At 40.2% G+C, this 18184-nt stretch overlaps 1 protein-coding gene across 1 annotated transcript in view; it reads right to left on the reverse strand.

Moving 5' to 3' along the window:
- Window positions 1-18184, reverse strand: part of SULF1 (sulfatase 1) — a gene marked incomplete at its 3' end in the record, with an annotated part of 82276 nt that overhangs the window by 54104 nt on the left and 9988 nt on the right. The window contains exons 2-4 of the mRNA XM_006860034.1: window positions 14887-15126; window positions 3730-3881; window positions 1116-1285 (exon numbers count right to left, since the gene is read on the reverse strand). Of these exons, the coding sequence (XP_006860096.1) occupies window positions 1116-1285; window positions 3730-3881; window positions 14887-15126 (562 nt within the window). The remainder of the gene's footprint in view (window positions 1-1115; window positions 1286-3729; window positions 3882-14886; window positions 15127-18184) is intronic.

The raw sequence follows: 18184 nt of genomic DNA on the forward strand, positions 1-18184 counted from the left end.
AAAAACTAACACGAGGGAGCTTCAAAGGGTTCATGGGAAAATCCCATTATTTTTCAATTCCACTTTTCCACAATCTTTTTGAAGTGCCCTCATATAAGATTATTTTAAAGCCATGCCCTGAGGGGTCGTTTGGGTTCCCCCCTACCCCCCAAATATGTGTCGTGCTCATGATTCTCAGTAATTTGGAAGTTATAAAATGATTCAATTTGGCAGATATGTAACGATGGGATCTGATGTGATCATCCAATCAGTTGTAAGGGGATTAGGGTGGAATGCAATACCCTTATTTGGGTCTGAACCCTGATCTGATCTAAGAGGAGTTTCTTTGGCGTGTGGTCTGTACATTTATATTTATGTTACAAGAAATAAGAGGAGATTAAAAGGAGTGAGAAGTGAGCAGAGAAAGAAAGATCTGACTACCATCTAGAAAGAAGAGCTGGGAGTGGAACATATCCATTGGACTCAGGGAAAGATTGATGCAGGACACGTGGAGGTCTCCAAGGGACACGGAGCCCACAGATGCTGAGAGGAGACAAGGACCTTCCCCTAAAGCCGACATAGAGAGAAAGCCTTCCCTTACTTAGAGCAATGCTCTGAATTTGAACTCTCAGCCTTCTAAACGGTAAAAGAATACATTTCTGTATGTGAAAGCCGTATCTGCTTGTGGTATTTCTGTTATAACAGCACTAGACAACCAAGATGCCCACTCCAGTTGCAATCCTGCTGGCACATCTGCACCAAAGCTGCTGCAGTAATCCTTTAAAAATAGACCCATGTTTCTACAACCAGACCAGGTGATGCAACTCTGCTGCTGTGAAAAGGAGACCATTTGATCATCAACACTAAATAATAATCATTACTATTATCTAAGACAAGCGAAGAAAAATAAAAATTACGGCCCCCCCATTCACCCTCTATACTTCTTTCCTTTTTATTTTGCTACTTAAATATGTTGGAACTGTCATTCATCATCAAACCACCTGACAAGGCCCTTTATTTCTGCCCTAGTAATTCTGCCTGTGGATAGGCAATGCGGAAGGAAAAGGGGAAGACTGGGAGGGAACAAACGAAAAGTCCACGTTCAATATAGGCTGAGGGTTGATGTTATTACTCACATGTGTTGCGAAGCATTAGGGTACAGTTTTGAAAATTGTGGGGCTGAGTCCTCTGGGCCGTGGGGTGCAGCATGGCTGATCACCATCATAATGGGCCTATGGGGATACATTCTCTTAGACATTTTGAAGTAATTAATGCTCTCGTTAGTGATTAAGTCTGTGAAGTAGTCCTGAAACATACATTTGACACAAAACAAAAATTACAAAAGGTGACATTCATCATATCACATTTGAAAATTGTTTTCCTCAGAAGCAACTCACTGTATGAAGAGTTAAGCCCTAAGGGAGGGAGGAAAACTGTACCTCCCAAGGCAGCAAAAGATCTTCAACATAGAAAACCAGGTGATGATTACTTTCTACAGTTGCTAACTTGTCAACATGCAACAACAACAAAAATCATTTAGGAATGCAACAATTTAGCAATTAGAAAAGAAAATCGGCAAATCATAACCATGTGTAGCAATACAACATGCTGGCGCTCATGAAACACTTGGTAGTAGGACATTTTTCATTCTCAGAATTCGCTGATGTTAATTCATTGTCAAAAATTTTAATTACTTCAAGGGCAGTCAACATCCACACCCACAAAAGGTTCACAGTTGTAGAATACACACACTTAGGCATGCACAAACAAAAGAAAAGAGATCCCTACTTCAATTTGAAAATTCACCTGTGGGAATTACATAGTAATCACTAATCAAAGGCACTGCCCAAGTCCGGCTACATTAGGGAAAAGCTGCAATATTTTATCAATTAATGGACTTTGAAAGACTAAGTATGGGGAACAGTTGATTTCCTGCAGATTAGACTCTGTTAATTGCACAGCTAAAGTGATACAGCTGCTGAGATTCAAGCCTGGCTTGTTAATAAAATGACTTAATCTGCAGGAGTGGGGTGGGGAGGGCTGATGGAAGTCTATAAAGGGAAGGGAAGAAAAGGAAGGAAAGGAAAGATAAAAACTTAAATTAAACCACCTGTTCCTCTAAGTGGCTATCATTGGCCTGGTACTCCAGTACAAACTTCACACAGAAAGTGCCCAGGCAATGCTCACAATTTCAAGGGATTCCGGGCATGACTAATCACATGTGGATTTAAGGGCTTGAACAGCTGCAAAAGCAGTGCCCAAGGGATAAAATCTGAGTCACAAGTCATTGTTAGGACAAGCCCAAAGGCTATGGAGGGTGTCTGTTTCATTCTTTTCCTCACTAAAAAAAGAAAAAAAGAGATATGTATATGTTTTTTTGGACACAGTAGTCTCTGACACTTAATCAGCTGTGATAATGGGAAAGTTATGCCGCTTTAGCATTTGGAGGGAATTGTGATTATCTTGCCCTCTTTAGGACAAGAGGGAAAGAAAGGTTAATAGCTTGAGCAAGGGGCATGAAAAGTCTCCCCAGGGATAAAATCAGAAGCAGTGGCAATTAATGTATGCTGTCTGGATCATCTGCATGTAACGACTGTATCAACAATGGGGGATACAGTGGTGGTCTGGGGTGGAGCGGTGAAATTCTCTAGGTTTCACATCCCCCATCTTTTAAAATGAGGACATTGCTCAAGTTGGCCTCCAAGGTCCCCGCCAGCTCTCAACATTGATGAGCCTGTTAACCTATTAACAACGAATGTGAATTCATTTGCATTCATAGTTTTCTGAGGGTAGGAACTTGCATCTCATCTCCCACTAAGTCTCTTGCATTCAAATCAGGCTAAGCAAAAAAACATAAATCTGTTTCCCTCTCTGCATCTCCTACCTATTACTTTTGTTCAGCAAGTCACAGTCTTTTCAGGAGGGTGTGTTAGATAGAGCAGGTGCCTGACTTCTTTCAGATAATTAAAGAAGAGATGGGTATGGCTAGAAGAGAAGGGAATCTTTTTTGGGGGATAAATCAGTAGCGTCAATTTAAAGATATTCTCCCTTTTAATTTTATAATCTAAAAACTCCATTTTCACTTAAATTGGCAATCCCAAAACCTTTGTGATTAGATCTACTCTAGGATTCAGTTGCTAGAGTTCAAATATCATAGATAATGTCTGGACATGTTGATCTGAGTTTCTGTAAAATGATCTGGAAACTCAAGGATTGCCAGTCCTACAGACATCTGTGGACACTCTGACACTGGGCAAGTGTTCTAGTACATGAACTAGGCTTGGTCAGACAAGAGTGAAAACAAGGAATATCCCAAACTGATTGCTGCACTTTGGTTTTATTTTTACATCTAAATCTGAAGTCACAAACGAACTATCCTTTCACCTCCAATGAAAAATAAAACAGTATAATTATATTTGCTTATGTGGACAAGTCCTCCTGAGGAGGACATTTTCCTCCCCTCTCAAATTATAACAAGAGAGATCCGAGGCATCATCCATGATTTTCTTGACGAGACTTTCATCCGAAACTGATTGCCTTTCATCTTAATGAGTAAAAAACTCACTGTACAAAAGCAGTGTTCATTGAGAGTCCTTTCCTTGCCTGGAGTTTAAAATTATCTTAAAAGTCTTCATTCTAATAATGTGAGAACACAGAAAGCCAATCTGAGGACAGGGCAGCTCACTGAAAATGGCCTTCCCCCATTAAGCATAAAGAAAATGGATGCAGTACAAAAGTGCTGAAAATTACCTTTGCATAATCAAATCCATGCTTTTCTTTGATGCCATTGCGACAAACAGTGTAATTATAGAAACGAGAATTCTTTATTAATCCAAGCCACTCTCGCCACCCAGGAGGAATATAGCTGCCATTATATTCATTGAGGTATTTTCCAAAAAAGGCTGCAAGGGGGGAGGGGAAAGATTATTTTCTCACATGAAGTAATTCATCATAAATGTATAAATATCTTGATATGATATTATGACTTGAAAAAGAGTAAGTTAACCTAGGTAACACTACAGATGCTAATAACACTAGTGTAATATGTTGAGTACTTGACAAAGTGACAGACATACATTTTCTTATGAAAAAATAAAAGTAGAGCCCAAATAGATGGCTTACGGCTCAATAAAATCCCCAAATGACCACAGTGACCTGGATGCATCTCTTACTTGTGGTCCCACTGAAATAAAAGCAAAATGTACCCTTTTGTTAGGTTGATGTAGCTGTTGTTGTTAAGTGACACTGAGTCAGCTCTGACTCATAATGACCCTGTATAAGGTTTCTGAGGCATAACTGGTGGGTTTGAACCCCTGACCTTGTGGTTCAAACCAACCTTGCAGTCTAGTGCTTAACCTACAGCGCCATACCAGAATTTATAGTTGTCTATAATAAGTTTTTTAACTTACTCAATGTTTGAGATTTGTGAATTATAAATATATTACTGAAAAACTTGTCTTTGTTTTTGCGTATCTAAAAAGTGTCAATTTCCCAAACCAAGTAACCATGGTAAACTCCATATTTTATGTGACAAGTTCAGGGTTTTTTTGTCACATGTATTTGGTGGCATGAGTGTTTGTCCTGTGTGTTTTATTGCTAAATATGTATCTATTATTGATGATAAAAATTCTGGCAATATGGTGTTATTATATAGATTACAGGGAGTCCCTGGGAGGTACAAACAGATAAAGTCCTTGGCTGCTAACTGAGAAAGTTGGACGTTCAAGTTCACCTAGAGGTGCTTTAGAAGAAAGGCTTGGCCACCTAGTTCTAAAAACTCAGCCATTGAAAACCCTATGGAGTATAGTTTGACATATATATAGGGTTGCTATCAGTCAAAGTGGTTTGGGCACAGAGATAGTTCCTGGAAGACTGGCTTGGGAAGTAGTAGCTGATGATGAAAACAAATTCTAGAATCAAGGCATTTTATTGGTATTGCACTTTGCTTATCCAATGTACTTTATCTCTGGGTTTTTATGGGACAGGTAGTTAACTCCTTTTCATGCTTCATATACAGCTGTGTGAATATATTACTTATTCCTTAACTCAAATGTCCAAATTCAGAAAGAAGCATCTCCCTCCCCCAATTTAAATCTCTTCTCAGATGTCCTTTTAGTGCCTTAATGGCATAACCATCCAGGCTTGGCAACCTGGAGTCTACTCAGAGTCCATCCATTCCTGTACATTTCTTGATCTGCAAGTGTTCTCCCATCTATCCCTCATGGAGTCCCGACAGTCTCATGCCCAGCGTTTCTAGCCCAGGTTGAAGGCCCTTTCCACCATCACAGTTACAATGAACATTCTTAGAGCCCAACTCAGCTCACATGACACATGGTCAAATTTCAGATTGATCCTTACTGCCTTCAGAACCAAGTTTTACTCACTAGAGCTTGCTTTTCATCCAGGCCTACCTGGGGTCTGGACCAAATCCTTCTCTTTCAAGCCCTATCCCACATTGCTTTGTTAATCATTCCTCTTTCCAGCTAACTTTTGCTCTGTGAATTTCCACCTTGACCTTTTCTATTCTACTCCTTGTATTTCCCTCTCCTAGTAGTAAGGCCAGAGTGGTGCCATTTCACACACAATCTTTGGCTGGCGTGCCATTTCACACAAAACTTTGGCTGGCTTGCCTACAATCCTCAAGCCCACAGCACTTCATCTCTATGGCTCTATTGCCATCTTCACCTTTTCACTTGTGGCAGAAAACAAGGTGTTGTTACGTCGATTCTGACTCATGATGAACCCAGGGCTTTCAAAGTTAGACTTGTGCTCTAATCTGGGTTTTCAATGGCCTTTCTTCTGAAGTGCCTCCCTCCAGGTAGACTTGAACCACAAACAATTTGGTTAACAGCCAAGCATGTTAATTGTATGCACCAACTAGGGGCATTTATAAGACTGTAAGAAAAAAACACTGCCTTTGCCTTTTCTTTGTATCCTCCCCACATCTTTGCATATAATTGTTGCTAATTGCCAACCTGTAGACTCAGACTTGGAGGCCAGGATGGCCAAACTTCCTCTCTCATACTTTGGACATATTGGCAGGAGGGACCAGTCGCATATTTGGTAAGGTGCAGGGTCAGAGAAAAAGGGGAAGGCCCCCAACAAGATGGGTTGGCTAAGTGGCAGCATCGATGAACTCAAGTGTGGCAACTGTGGTGAGGTTGGTCCAGGATCAGACAGTGTTTTGTTCTGTTGTGCATAAGGTTGCTAAGAGTTGGTACCAACTCAATGGCACCTAACAACAACAAGACTCAGACTTACAACAACACTATAAAGAGTTCCTGAGGAGTAGCTGGTGGGGCTGAACGCCTACCTTGCGTATACAAGCCCAATGCTATCATGCAATGCCACACCAGGACTCCTTACATATAAAGCTGTTAAGTGCTGTTGAGTTGGTTTCGACTCATAGCGACCCTGTGAAGGGTTTCCAAGGGGTGGCTAGTGCATTAATCTGCACATTTCATTTTATTTATTTCTAGAACTGTGGTTCATGAGCCCAATGTATTTTGGGATTCTTCAAGTTTTCAGTTTTGCATTTTCATTTGAATCTAACTTTTTATTAGGTTCTCCTAAATACTTCCATAGAATAACCCAATGCCATCGAGTTGATTCCCACTCATAGCAACCACTAGGACAGAGTAGAACTGCCTTGCCTCTGAGGGTTTCTGAGACTGTAGATCTTTACAGGAGCAAGCAGCCTCATCCTTCTCCTGCATAGTGACTGGGAGGTTTAAATCACCAACCTTGAGGTCCATGCCAAGTCATTCCTGCCCTTCCCTCATTTTATTATTTAGACTATTTTGCAGTGTTTTCTATCTATTGCCATGGCTACTGTCCTTTGCCTTAACTCTCCCCTTTTTCAAATGATTCCTTCAAGTCTCTTAATAGTCCCTTCCTTCAGGAGACCCTCCAGGTTTTCAGTATCTTTTTACTAATGGAGAGGAGAGTACAAGATGTACTCAGTATTCCAGATGTGCTTTCAAACAAGCTGTTCCAAGGGTGGCCACTACCCACTGAGAGTGTCACGACACAACTCCCTGCTCCCTGCCTCCAGTTACTCTGGCCTTTGCTGCTGCCTTGCGACACTGAGACTTACTTGTAATCACCCCTGGCCCCTTTCAGTGTTTCCTGCCAGTGCTCTGCAATTGATGCTCTGGGCTTCTAATGATTTTCCTCCCAATATATAAAAAACCCCTTTCTATCTCCCTAAAGTGAATTTCATTTTCTGTTTCCTATTGTCAGTATGTCTATGTAGAGGGGGCTACAAAGAGTTCATGGAAAAAATGACATGAAAGATAATGAACTTTTGTCTATGAACTTTTTGAAGCCCCCTTGAATAGTTTCTGAATAGCTTGAAGTTTTTCTATCCTTTAGTACTGGCAATTCAACACATCTGAGTACATCATAAGTACAATCATTTATCTGTCCTCCTATATCTTTCCTCTGGGACACTGTTAAATATTTTCCTTTATAGCTGTTTAAGAAATGTGGGAACAGGGGGGTGAGTTGGGAGACAGGGAGAAAGAGCAGAAAGTCCTGATTATAATTTTTCTTGACTTGCTACTCTACCCAGGACTATTTGCTACATAATACTTAGAAATATTTCCTTGAACTATCTGAATCAAAGGCATCTATTTGTAAATCAGCAATAATAACTGTATAACAGATTTCTGATGTTATAGAGAAGTCAAATCATATTTGGTGGTGGTGGTTATGTGCCGTGGAGTCAGTTCGGACTCATAGCGACCCTGTACAGGGTTTCCGAGGCTGTAAATCTGTATGGGAGCAGAAAACCTCATCTATCTCCCACGGAACAGCTGGTATATTCGAACTGCTGACCTTGTAGTTTGCAGTTTGATTTGTAACCACTATGCTACCAGAGCGCCTTCAAATCATATTTAGTAGAAGTAAATTAAATGTTATTTAATTTAATGCAACAGATGATATATTAGTCAAACTTTCATTCCATGTAATTAATAGATTTAGGGTGACAGGATTTCACTGGTGGTACCTATAAATATGGAGTCCTGGTGTGGTGCTGTGGGTTAATGCGCTGGACTGCAAAGTCAGTTTGATCTGCAAGATTAGCAGTTCAAGCTCACCAGCCGCTCCTCAGAAATCCTCTACAGGGTTGCTATGGGTTGGAACCGACTGGATGGCACTTGACAACAATAACATCTATAAATATATATAATTTCCAGTCCTATTAAAATTATGCTTTTTCCTTATGTCAACTTTCATATATGAGGCTGGTTTCCCCAACTAGGCCGTAAGTCTAGTAAACTTAAGGATCATACTTTTATTGTTTCATATCCTAATATTTAGGTTAGTTCCAAGCATACTATGCTTCAATAAATGTATGTCATGCCTCATGTTTAAATACTTATCAAAGGTCTATAATGCCATAATTCATAAAAAAAACAAGAACATTAGTTTGTCTGACTCTACAAGTAAAAAAATTCAATATTGGGAAATAAATACATATGAGTTTCTATAAGTAACAAAATGAAGTGTTGTAATATAAAAACCAATGACCCACTGCCATCGAGTCAGTTACGCTCAGAGTTAAAGAACAGAACTGCTCCAGAGGGTGTCCAAGGCTATAAATCTTTGCAGAAGCAGACTGACCATCTCCCCTTTCTTCTGTGGAGTGGCTGGTAGGTTCAAACCACTGATCTTTCAGTTAGCAGGCCAATGCTTAACCTACTGTGCCACCAGGACCCCTTTCGTAACATAAAAGGGCATGAAATTAGAAAATGGATCTATTTGTTTATATGTAATTTTATACAAGAATCCTTTGCAAAAAAGACTTACTGCAGATCTCTGTTAAATCTGTCTCCTTCTACTCCAGCAATATGCTGTAGAATGAGCCTGTCTAAAATTTAATTCGCATGTGGCTTGGCATATTGTAAATTATAGCTATAATTTGAACACTACAGTTGAAAACTAAACCAATGTAATAATGACCGTGATTATAAGAGAATTATCATTTTGGACAGGAAAGTAAACTTAGAAATCATTCTAGTTCAATCTGTCCATTCTATAGGTTGGAAAGCTGGTCTGTCCAAGTTATTAAAACAGCTTAGGGGCATGAGTTAGGAAGAGTTAGGTGGTGACTCCAACTCTTCACAGTTCTTTAGTCAAGGTTTTCCCTAACCCTGTTTCTACCTCTCAAATGCAGATCAGTGTTTTAAACTTAAATTTTATGCTAGTTTTTACATTAAAGTCTATACTTTCACAAGAAATACACACTAAAACTTTTTCTGAGGATCTTATTTAGGCAGGGCATGCATTTTTAATGGTAGATGATTCTAATAATAACCTACTTCTCTTGTTCAAACACAAAATATAATAGACATGTTACTGATTTTCCCCTTCTTGAACATTTAAAGTTGTTGCACTGGTCATTTTTTCCATGAGTAAAGTTAGAAAAATTTAGGCTACAGCCAGTCCAAAATTATGCCTCGTTCTAAAAAAGAAAAACCATGTCATACAATAGTAAATATAATATTGGACCAATTTGATTCATTTAAATCCATGTATTCTGGACACGTCCCAAAACAAGCCTCTATGGAATCTGTCTTCTCTGAGCTGTTCTTTATAAAACTTATTGCTGCTTTGTGCTTTTCTTAAATGGGTATTTATGTATAATATAGACTCTAGTTTTCTCCATTATCTTTCTTAGGTTTTCAGCTAAATGTTGCAAACAATATACTCATTTGTTGTTATTGTTAAGTGCCATTGAGTCGGTTCTGACTCCGAGCAACCCTATGCACAATAGGATAGCCATGTGCCATCTTCACAATTGTTGTTATACATGAGCACACTGCTGCTGCCACTGTGCCAATCTATCTCCTTGAGGGGTCTACCTCTTTTTTTGGTGACCTTCTACTTTACCATGCATGATGTTCTTCTCCAGGGACTGGTCCCTCCTGATAAAATGTCCAAAGTATAAGAGAAGAAGTTTCACATTCTGACCTCCTTCTAAGGAGCATTCTGGCTATATTTCTTCCAGTACAGATTTGTTTGTTCTTCTGGCAGTCCATGGCACTTTCAATATTTTTCTCCAACACCGTAACTCAAATGCCTCAATTCTGCTATGGTCTTCCTTATTCAGTGTCCAACTTTTACATGCATATGAGGCTACTGAAAATACTATGGCTTGGGTTAGGTGTACCTTAGTCCTCAAACTAATATCTTTGCTCTTGAACGCTTTAAAGAGGTTTTGTGCAGTAGCGGTGCCAAATGCAATACTTCATTTGATTTATTCATTTAGAAAACAATAAAATCTTTATACATTCACTTTTTCCCATCAAATTTGTTGTCTCATAAATAATCATTGCTTGTTCAATACCTCCTTACCAATTCTCTTAATTTCCTAAGATATCTGTTATCCTGATTTGCTTATTTGTGCAATTTCAAATGGGTCTCTGTCCAAAGTTTGATCAATAACTATTGTTACAAAGTCACCTTTTTTCCTATTTGTCTAGGACACTTCACTTTTCCCCATCACAGATTAATTTACCTTACATAAATCTCTATTACTGTCAGTTTAGACTTCTGATTTCTAACCTTTCTGATTTACTAATAGGTACATGAATATTTAGTATCCTGAGTGAATATCATTCTTCCCTAATGCTCACTGGGTAAGTATTTGGAGAAGTCTTTCTTTCCTTTAAGGAATTCCTTTGATTTGAGGCTGACTCACTATAAATTCCCGTACTAATCTAAGAGTCTAAGAAGACTGGCTACAGAATTAGACCTAATTTCCAGAAGCAAGTCTACTGTCCCGGAAAAAGACAACTGACTGAAGCAGGCATGCTGTGCTGCACTAAAGGACCGACAGAAAGCTTATCACACACACACACACACACGATCTCATCCTAGGCATGACCTGGAGTTTAGGATGGTGTACTGGAAAGAGTCCTGAAGACCAAGGTTCTGGTGCTTGTTCATCCCATTATTACGTAAGATCTGTTACTTCAGCAAGTCACTTCAATCAAATCAAGCCCTAGATTTGCTCATCTGAAAGTAACGGAGTTGAACTGTATTATCTGTATATTTCATTCACACTCTTGTAATCCATTGTAGGTTCAATGCAGTTAGTGTAAATGAAACAAGAGAATATTATGTTTCTTAGAAGCAACTGCTTAAGTTTAAACTTGGTGACCCTGTGAATTTTGTAATGGGTGGTGTTTTCACTTTTGCTTTTAGCCATCTATAAGCGTCGTTGGAAATATGCTTTCTTTGTAGGATCATAGCATGCAGTTTGCATACCAGCCTTTCCCTTGACTTTAACTAGTTTGGCTCCCATTCATTAGCCTATATTTCATGTGTCTCTGCAATGAGGCAACACAGACACATATTCTTGGTTTCTTCATTGGTGGTGGTGTTGCTTTTGTTGTTAGGTTATAACTCACAGCAACCCTAAGTCCAACAGAACTAAGCACTGTCTTAGCCTGTGTTATCTTCTCAGGCCCTGCTGTGTTTGAACCCATTGCTGCAGCCACTGTTTCAATCCATGTCACTGAAAGGTTTCCTCTTTTCTGACCCTCTACTTATCAAGCATGATATCCTTCTCCAGCGATGCTCTCTCCTGATGACATGATGAGATGAAGCCTCAACATCCTCACTTTTAAGGAGCAATCCGGCTGTACGTCCAGAGTTATCTGTTCATTCTTCTGGCAATCCATGGTATATTCAAGATTTTTTTGCCAACATCATAATTCAACGATATCAATTCTTCTCTGGCATTCCTTATTCATTGTTCAGCTTTTGCAAACATATGAAGTGACTGAAACTACTTTGGCTTGGGTTAAGCACACCTTAGTCTTCAAAGTGACATTTTTGTTTTTTAACACTTTAAAGAGATCCTTTGCAGCAGATTTTCCCAATTCAATACATCATTTGACTTCTTGACTGCTGCTTCCATGGGCAAGGATTGTGGATCTAAGCAAAATAAAACCTTTGACAACTTCACTCTTTGCTCTGTTTATCCTGATGGTGTCAAATCAAATTGGTCTCCAACTCATAGAGATCTTTCCTACTGTATTTTTCAACAAATCAGCAGCCTGGTCTTGTACCGTCCCCATGATTGGGTACAGATTTGATCATTATCATCCACAGGGTTTTCATTGGCTGATTTTTGGAAGTAGATTGCCAGTCCTTTCTTCCTAAACTATTTTAGTTTGGCTGTTCCAATGAGATTTCCACTATAGTAACACTCAAACTCCACTGACAGATGAATGGTGGCTGCATGGGAGGCACACTGGCTTGGACTCAAACCTAGGTCTCCTACATGTAAGGTGTGAATTCTACTACCAAACCATCACTGTCCCCTTCTTCATTAGTGTTGTGGTTACGTGCCCTCAAGTCAGTTCCGACCCATAGTGACCCTGCATAGGGTTTCCGAGTAGCAGCTGGTGAGCTTCAACCACCAACCTTGCAGTTCAAACTGTTCTGCAGTCTGGCGCATTAACCCACAGCACCACACCAGAACTCCTCTTCATTAGTAGCATGGGACTAATCCTATCTTTCTTTCAAAATTGAGAAACCAATTGGTTTAGATACTTAGGCAAAGCCTGGCACAGAATAAGTCAACAACAGCGCTGCTGCTCTTCTCTTTCTTTCCCTTTTCTGATTTAATCCTGAAAAGTTCAGCCATCCCTAGGTGACTACTCTAAGTTCCGGCAGAGTGTGCTTTCACCCTCACATCGCTCTTTCTTTTGATGGACATGGCACAAGTTACTCTGGTTAAAGTGATGTTCCCAACCCTTCTAGGTGCATGTCTGTGACTAGAGAAACATTACAGGGAGCCTGGGAGTTGAAAAGCACTGATTTCACACAACTCTTTCCATGAACAATACCCATTTGGTGGTAAAAGTCATGAACTGGGGAAATAATTTTTGATTTTGAATTAGTCACATAATATTTAAATTTCCCCACCTCACTAATAAAAGTACATTTGCTATCTATGCACCCTACAGGGATGTTTGATCGGTTTGCAAATTGCTTTAGAGTCTCAAGTGAAAGGTGTTATAAATTGGAGTTCATAATGTGAAAAAACACACAAGAGCACAGCCTTTGGTATGGATTACATCTCAATGTAAAGAAAACAAAAATCCTCACCACTGGACCAATAAACAACATTCTTATCAACAGAGAAAAGACTGAAGTTGTCAAAGATTTCCTTCTTCTTGGATCAACTATCAACCTGCACGGAAGCAGCAGTCAAGAAATCAAATGATGTATTGCATTAGGCAAATCTGCTGCACAAGACCTTTTTTAAAGTATTGAGGAGCAAAGATGTCAGCTTGAGGACTAAGGTGTGCCTGACCCAAGCCATGGTATTTTCAATAACCTCATATGCATGCGAAGCTGCACAGTGAATAAGGAAGACCATAGAAGAATTGATGCTTTTGAGTTACGGTGTTGGAGGAGAATATTGAAAGTGCCATGGGCTGCCAAAGGAACCAATAGATCCATTTTGGAAGAAGTGCAACCAGAGTGCTCCTTGGAGACCAAGATGGCCAAACTTCATCTCTCATACTTTGGACATATTGTCAGGAGGGAGCAGTCGCTAGAGAAGGATATTGTGTTTGATAAGATGGAGGGTCAGAGAAAAAGAGGAAGACCCCCAATGAGATGGAATGGCCAAGTGGCAGCATCGATGGACTCAAGTGTGGCAACAGTAGTGAGGTTGGCCCATGATCGGGCAGTGTTTTGTTCTGCAGTGCATAGGGTTGCTATGGATCGGTACCAACTCGATGGCACCTAACAACAACAACAACAACAACATGTATCCCAGTTTCTTTCCTAAACATAAGTAAACACTCTTGCGATTCAGGGAGGCCCTTCCTCTGTGAGCAGAGATCTTACAATGCCTGTGAACGACAATACTGCCGTCTTCACAATCAATATTTTCATCCATAAATAACAATGCTAAATGCCCATAGGGCATTGCTGCAAAGAACCAAATGGCAACATAGCTACTGAGTCCAATGGGGAAGAGTCATTTCATTTTTTAAAGAGGAAGATTTAAGAGAATAGATCTGTCTGAAACGCTTTAAAAAAATTCTGTAGACCTGAAAAACATTCCCAACAAGCTTTAATGATGGCATATTCAATTCTTATGAATAAATCACAGCAGTTCTCAAAAAAACATTCTTATACCGCAGACCCTGCATATATCGACGTCCTTTGCTCCATGAAGAAACATGCAGAAAACCCAAGGACAACATCTAACATGCTGGAAGAATAAGGAAGGGATTTGGGGACAACAAAACCAGAAAGAGCATTGCTTCTTTCTCAGGAAGATTGTCATAATGCTCATGACCACTTTGAAAGAAGCCCCCCGTTTTCAAAAGATCAAACCAACTAATTAAAAACCTCTTGTTACTCTGTGCAGGTTCAGCTCTGTGAGGAGGTATCACCATTGTGTTCCTTTCCCAGAAGATGGAGGTGAGTTTTTGAGATCTAAAAATGACCACAATTTAATCTGAAGAAACTTGTCAAAGCTTATTAATGATGAATGAACAAATAAATGAATCAATAATATCTGAAAGGCTTTCAAAAAGTCGGTGGGAACCCAAGGGGATGAAAAGTTTGAAACTTATTCAAGGTTCTTACGGAAAACTCCAACCACTGGGTGTTCTGGTAGATACAACATTTTCATAACATGGCCACTTAGGATTAGTCTAAACTTTCTCTAAGGGCTCTTTCATTTGGTGCATTCTTTATAGTATACAATGAAGACAGGAAGGATGCTAACTGAAAACACAAAAGCCTAGGTAGCTCCTGTTTATGATCTTTATGGAATTTCATATATACCCATCCCACAGTGCATCATCCTGTGGCTAAGAAGCATTACCAAAGGTTGGTTCATGGACTAGAAGTATCATCCTTTACCTGTTCTGTAGCCAGTGTTGTTGAGATACACAGCAAATGTCCGAGGTTCATGCATCGCCTGCCACGATGGGGAGGAGCAGTTCTCATTGTTGGTGTAGACATTGTGGTTGTGCACATACTTCCCAGTGAGCATGGAGGACCGGGATGGGCAGCACATAGGCGTGGTCACGAAGGCATTGATGAAGGTGGCTCCCCCATGTTCCATAATCCTCCTCGTCTTGTTCATGACTTGCAGGGACCCTGAAAGGTACATTAATAACATTGGTTAGCAAACAGCAGCACACGAACAACCACTTCTATCATGCCACTCAAAGTTTCTATTCCCCTGATTTATTAATTCTCCTTCTTGGCTCAAAGGAGTTTATAATTTGATCAGCTCTCATTACCAGAAAAAAAGTCAAATATTGGGATCCCATCATCTCGAGTATTTTGCAAAATGATAAGCACATTTCAGCTTCTTGCCTCTTTAATCACAAAGGAAAAAATGCAGGCTAATCTGATCATTAAAGCTAGAACTTGTGAAATGGACCAGATTCAAAGGCCAGCAGCCTTTTGAAGATTACCAGGGAACCAATTGTCTGTGACACAGAGCATCAAAATCCCCCAAACCAGGACACATGCAAATGCTGTAACATTGCAGAGACCACCAGATCCACTGCTGTAATTGTATGAAAGGCAAAAGGAATAATTGCTTTCTCTATTACATGAAAGTCTCTCCAAAAGGCTTGTATTTAATTTTACAAAATGATCTTCAGTGTAACTTGGTATCCTTCTAGTTAGGTCACCAAATGCCTGCCAATTTTTCTATCAGGAGAGTTCCACCAGTTTATAGTTTGATCTATTTACTTGTCATCTTTAAAGATATAGGTTGTTTTCTTGTGAAAGAGTTATGATTCTATTGTATTCAGAACTATTTGCATAGTAATAAAACATTCCATTTTAACTATAAAGATGAAATTGTAACAAGATTGCTGAAGGGGGAAAAAAAAAAGATTTCAATTACTCTCTCTAGTCAAACACTGCAGCTGAACCACATCCAAAAAAAGACTGCAGAAAAGCAGGAGCCAGAAGAATTCAATAGCTTTTCAGGACTTGTCAAGAAATGCACTACAGCCAAGACCATTGCATTTGAATCTTGAAACCTCAGATTTCCAACAGGTCCCGCTCCTTCTGAAGAAAGGAAGAAAGTCTATGTAGTTTCCCAGCAAGAAAAAAAAAAAAAAAATCATAATGCAAACCAGGCAAACATGTGAAACAGAGACGCACACAACAGTCCAAACAGCCAGTTAGCAACATTCCTGAGTTTTTTCATATAGTAGCATTTGCTGCTCACATGAAGTAAGAAAGAACAGGAGGAAGGTTTTCTAACTGAATCTCATTGTTGTTGTTAAATGCCATTGAGTTAGCTCTGACTCATCCCTGTTTAGGATTGCCGAGGAGCAACTGGTAAGTTTGAACTTCAGGGTTCAAATGAACTTTCAGTCCAGTGCTTATCCTACAGTGCTACACCAGGACTCCAATTGGGTCTCATTGTTGTTGTTGTTAAATGCCACTGAATAGGTTCAAACTCATAAAGTCCCTGTATAGGGTGTCCGAGGAGCAGCGGGTGGGTTTGAAATGCTGACCTTGTGGTTCACAGTCCAGTGCTAATCTTACAGTGCCACACCAAGAGTCCTGAGTCTCATTATTGTTGTTAAGTGCCGTCAAAGCCGATCCTGACTCATAGAGATCCTGTATAGGGTTCCCAAGGAGCACTTAGTGGGTTTGAACTGCTGACCATGTGGTTCACAATCCAGTGTTGAGCCTATAGCACCAAACCAGGAGTCAAGGGCTCATTGTTGTTAAGCGTTGTGGAGTCCACTGAGACTCAAAGCAACCCTGTATAGGATTTCTGAGGAGTGGAAACCATTGTTGTTGTTGTTAAGTGCCATGGAGTCGGTCTCGACTCATAGCAACCCTGTACAGGGTTTCTGAAGCTGTAAATCTTTACGGGAACAGAAAACCTCATCTTTCTCCCACAGAACAGCTGGCAGTTTCGAACTGCTGACCTTGTGGTTCGCAGCCCGATTCGTAACCACTACGCTACCAGAGTTCCTTTGATCTCCCTAATATATATGGAAGAGTCCTAGTGTGGCACTGTGGGATAAAGCACAGGATCGGAAGGTCGCTTTGTACCACAAGGTCAGAGTCACCTTGGAAGCTCCTTGGAAACCCTGTACAGGATTGTTATGAATCAGAACAAACTCGATGGCCCTAAACAACAACAACAACAATATATGCCTTGGTTCAAGCTTACCAGCCACTCCTTGGAAACCCTATATAGGGTCCCTATGTGTCAGAACTGACTCAACAGCCCTCAACAATAACAATATATGTAGCAGACTCCTGGTGTAGGATCAGCACTAGACTGCGAACCACAAGGTCAGCAGTTCAAACCCACCAGTTGCTCCTTGGAAACCGTTTACAGAGTCTCTATGAAAGCACTTAATAACAACTACAATCTATATTGCACTGAAGTCTCAGCACTAAAGAGCACTTAACAACAACAATGTATGCTTCAGTGATGAGCACTGGAAAGTGCTTTTTCTCTTCTGCTTATCTTCAGGTGATTGAGTGACCTCTTTTGTAATAGCTGATTAACATGAAATAAGCATTAACAGAACAAATGGAAAAATCTCTGCCTCTGATCTTCACCAGAGTTCTTGGTAGGTGCAAACAATTAACATACTCAGCTGCTAGTCCAAAGGATAGAGGCTTGTGTCTGCAGGAGTGTATCTGCAGTGAAGCAAGGGGGGTGTTGGAACTGCACAGTGATGTCCTGAAATGAAGAGGAATATAAAGAATTCTCTTGGCGAAATGTGGGAGGGAGAAGAAATGGCAAGCATGTAAGTTATGGTGTTGGAGGAGAAAAATGAAAGTACCATGGACCGCCAAAAGAGCAAACAGATCTGTGTTGGAAGAAGTGCAGCCAGAGTACTCCTTGGAAGCCAGGATGGCCAGACTTTGTCTCTCATACTTCGGACATGTCAGGAGGGACAAGTCACTGGAGAGGGATATCATGTTTGGTAAAGTGGAGGGTCAGAGAAAAAGAGGAAGACCACCAGAGAGATAAACTGGCACATGAATTGGCTCTGTGAGGGCAGTGATGGGCTCTGATGTTAATGATTGTGAGGTTGGTCCAGGACCAGGCAGTGTTTTGTTCTGTTGTATACAGGGTCACTATGAGTCAGTAGCGACTCGATGGCACCTAACAACAATAACAATGGTAGGTACATCACATTGCCATACACTGTATCCA

The sequence above is a fragment of the Chrysochloris asiatica genome, unplaced genomic scaffold (assembly GCF_000296735.1).
Source record: "Chrysochloris asiatica unplaced genomic scaffold, ChrAsi1.0 scaffold00036, whole genome shotgun sequence".
NCBI lineage: Eukaryota > Metazoa > Chordata > Mammalia > Afrosoricida > Chrysochloridae > Chrysochloris > Chrysochloris asiatica.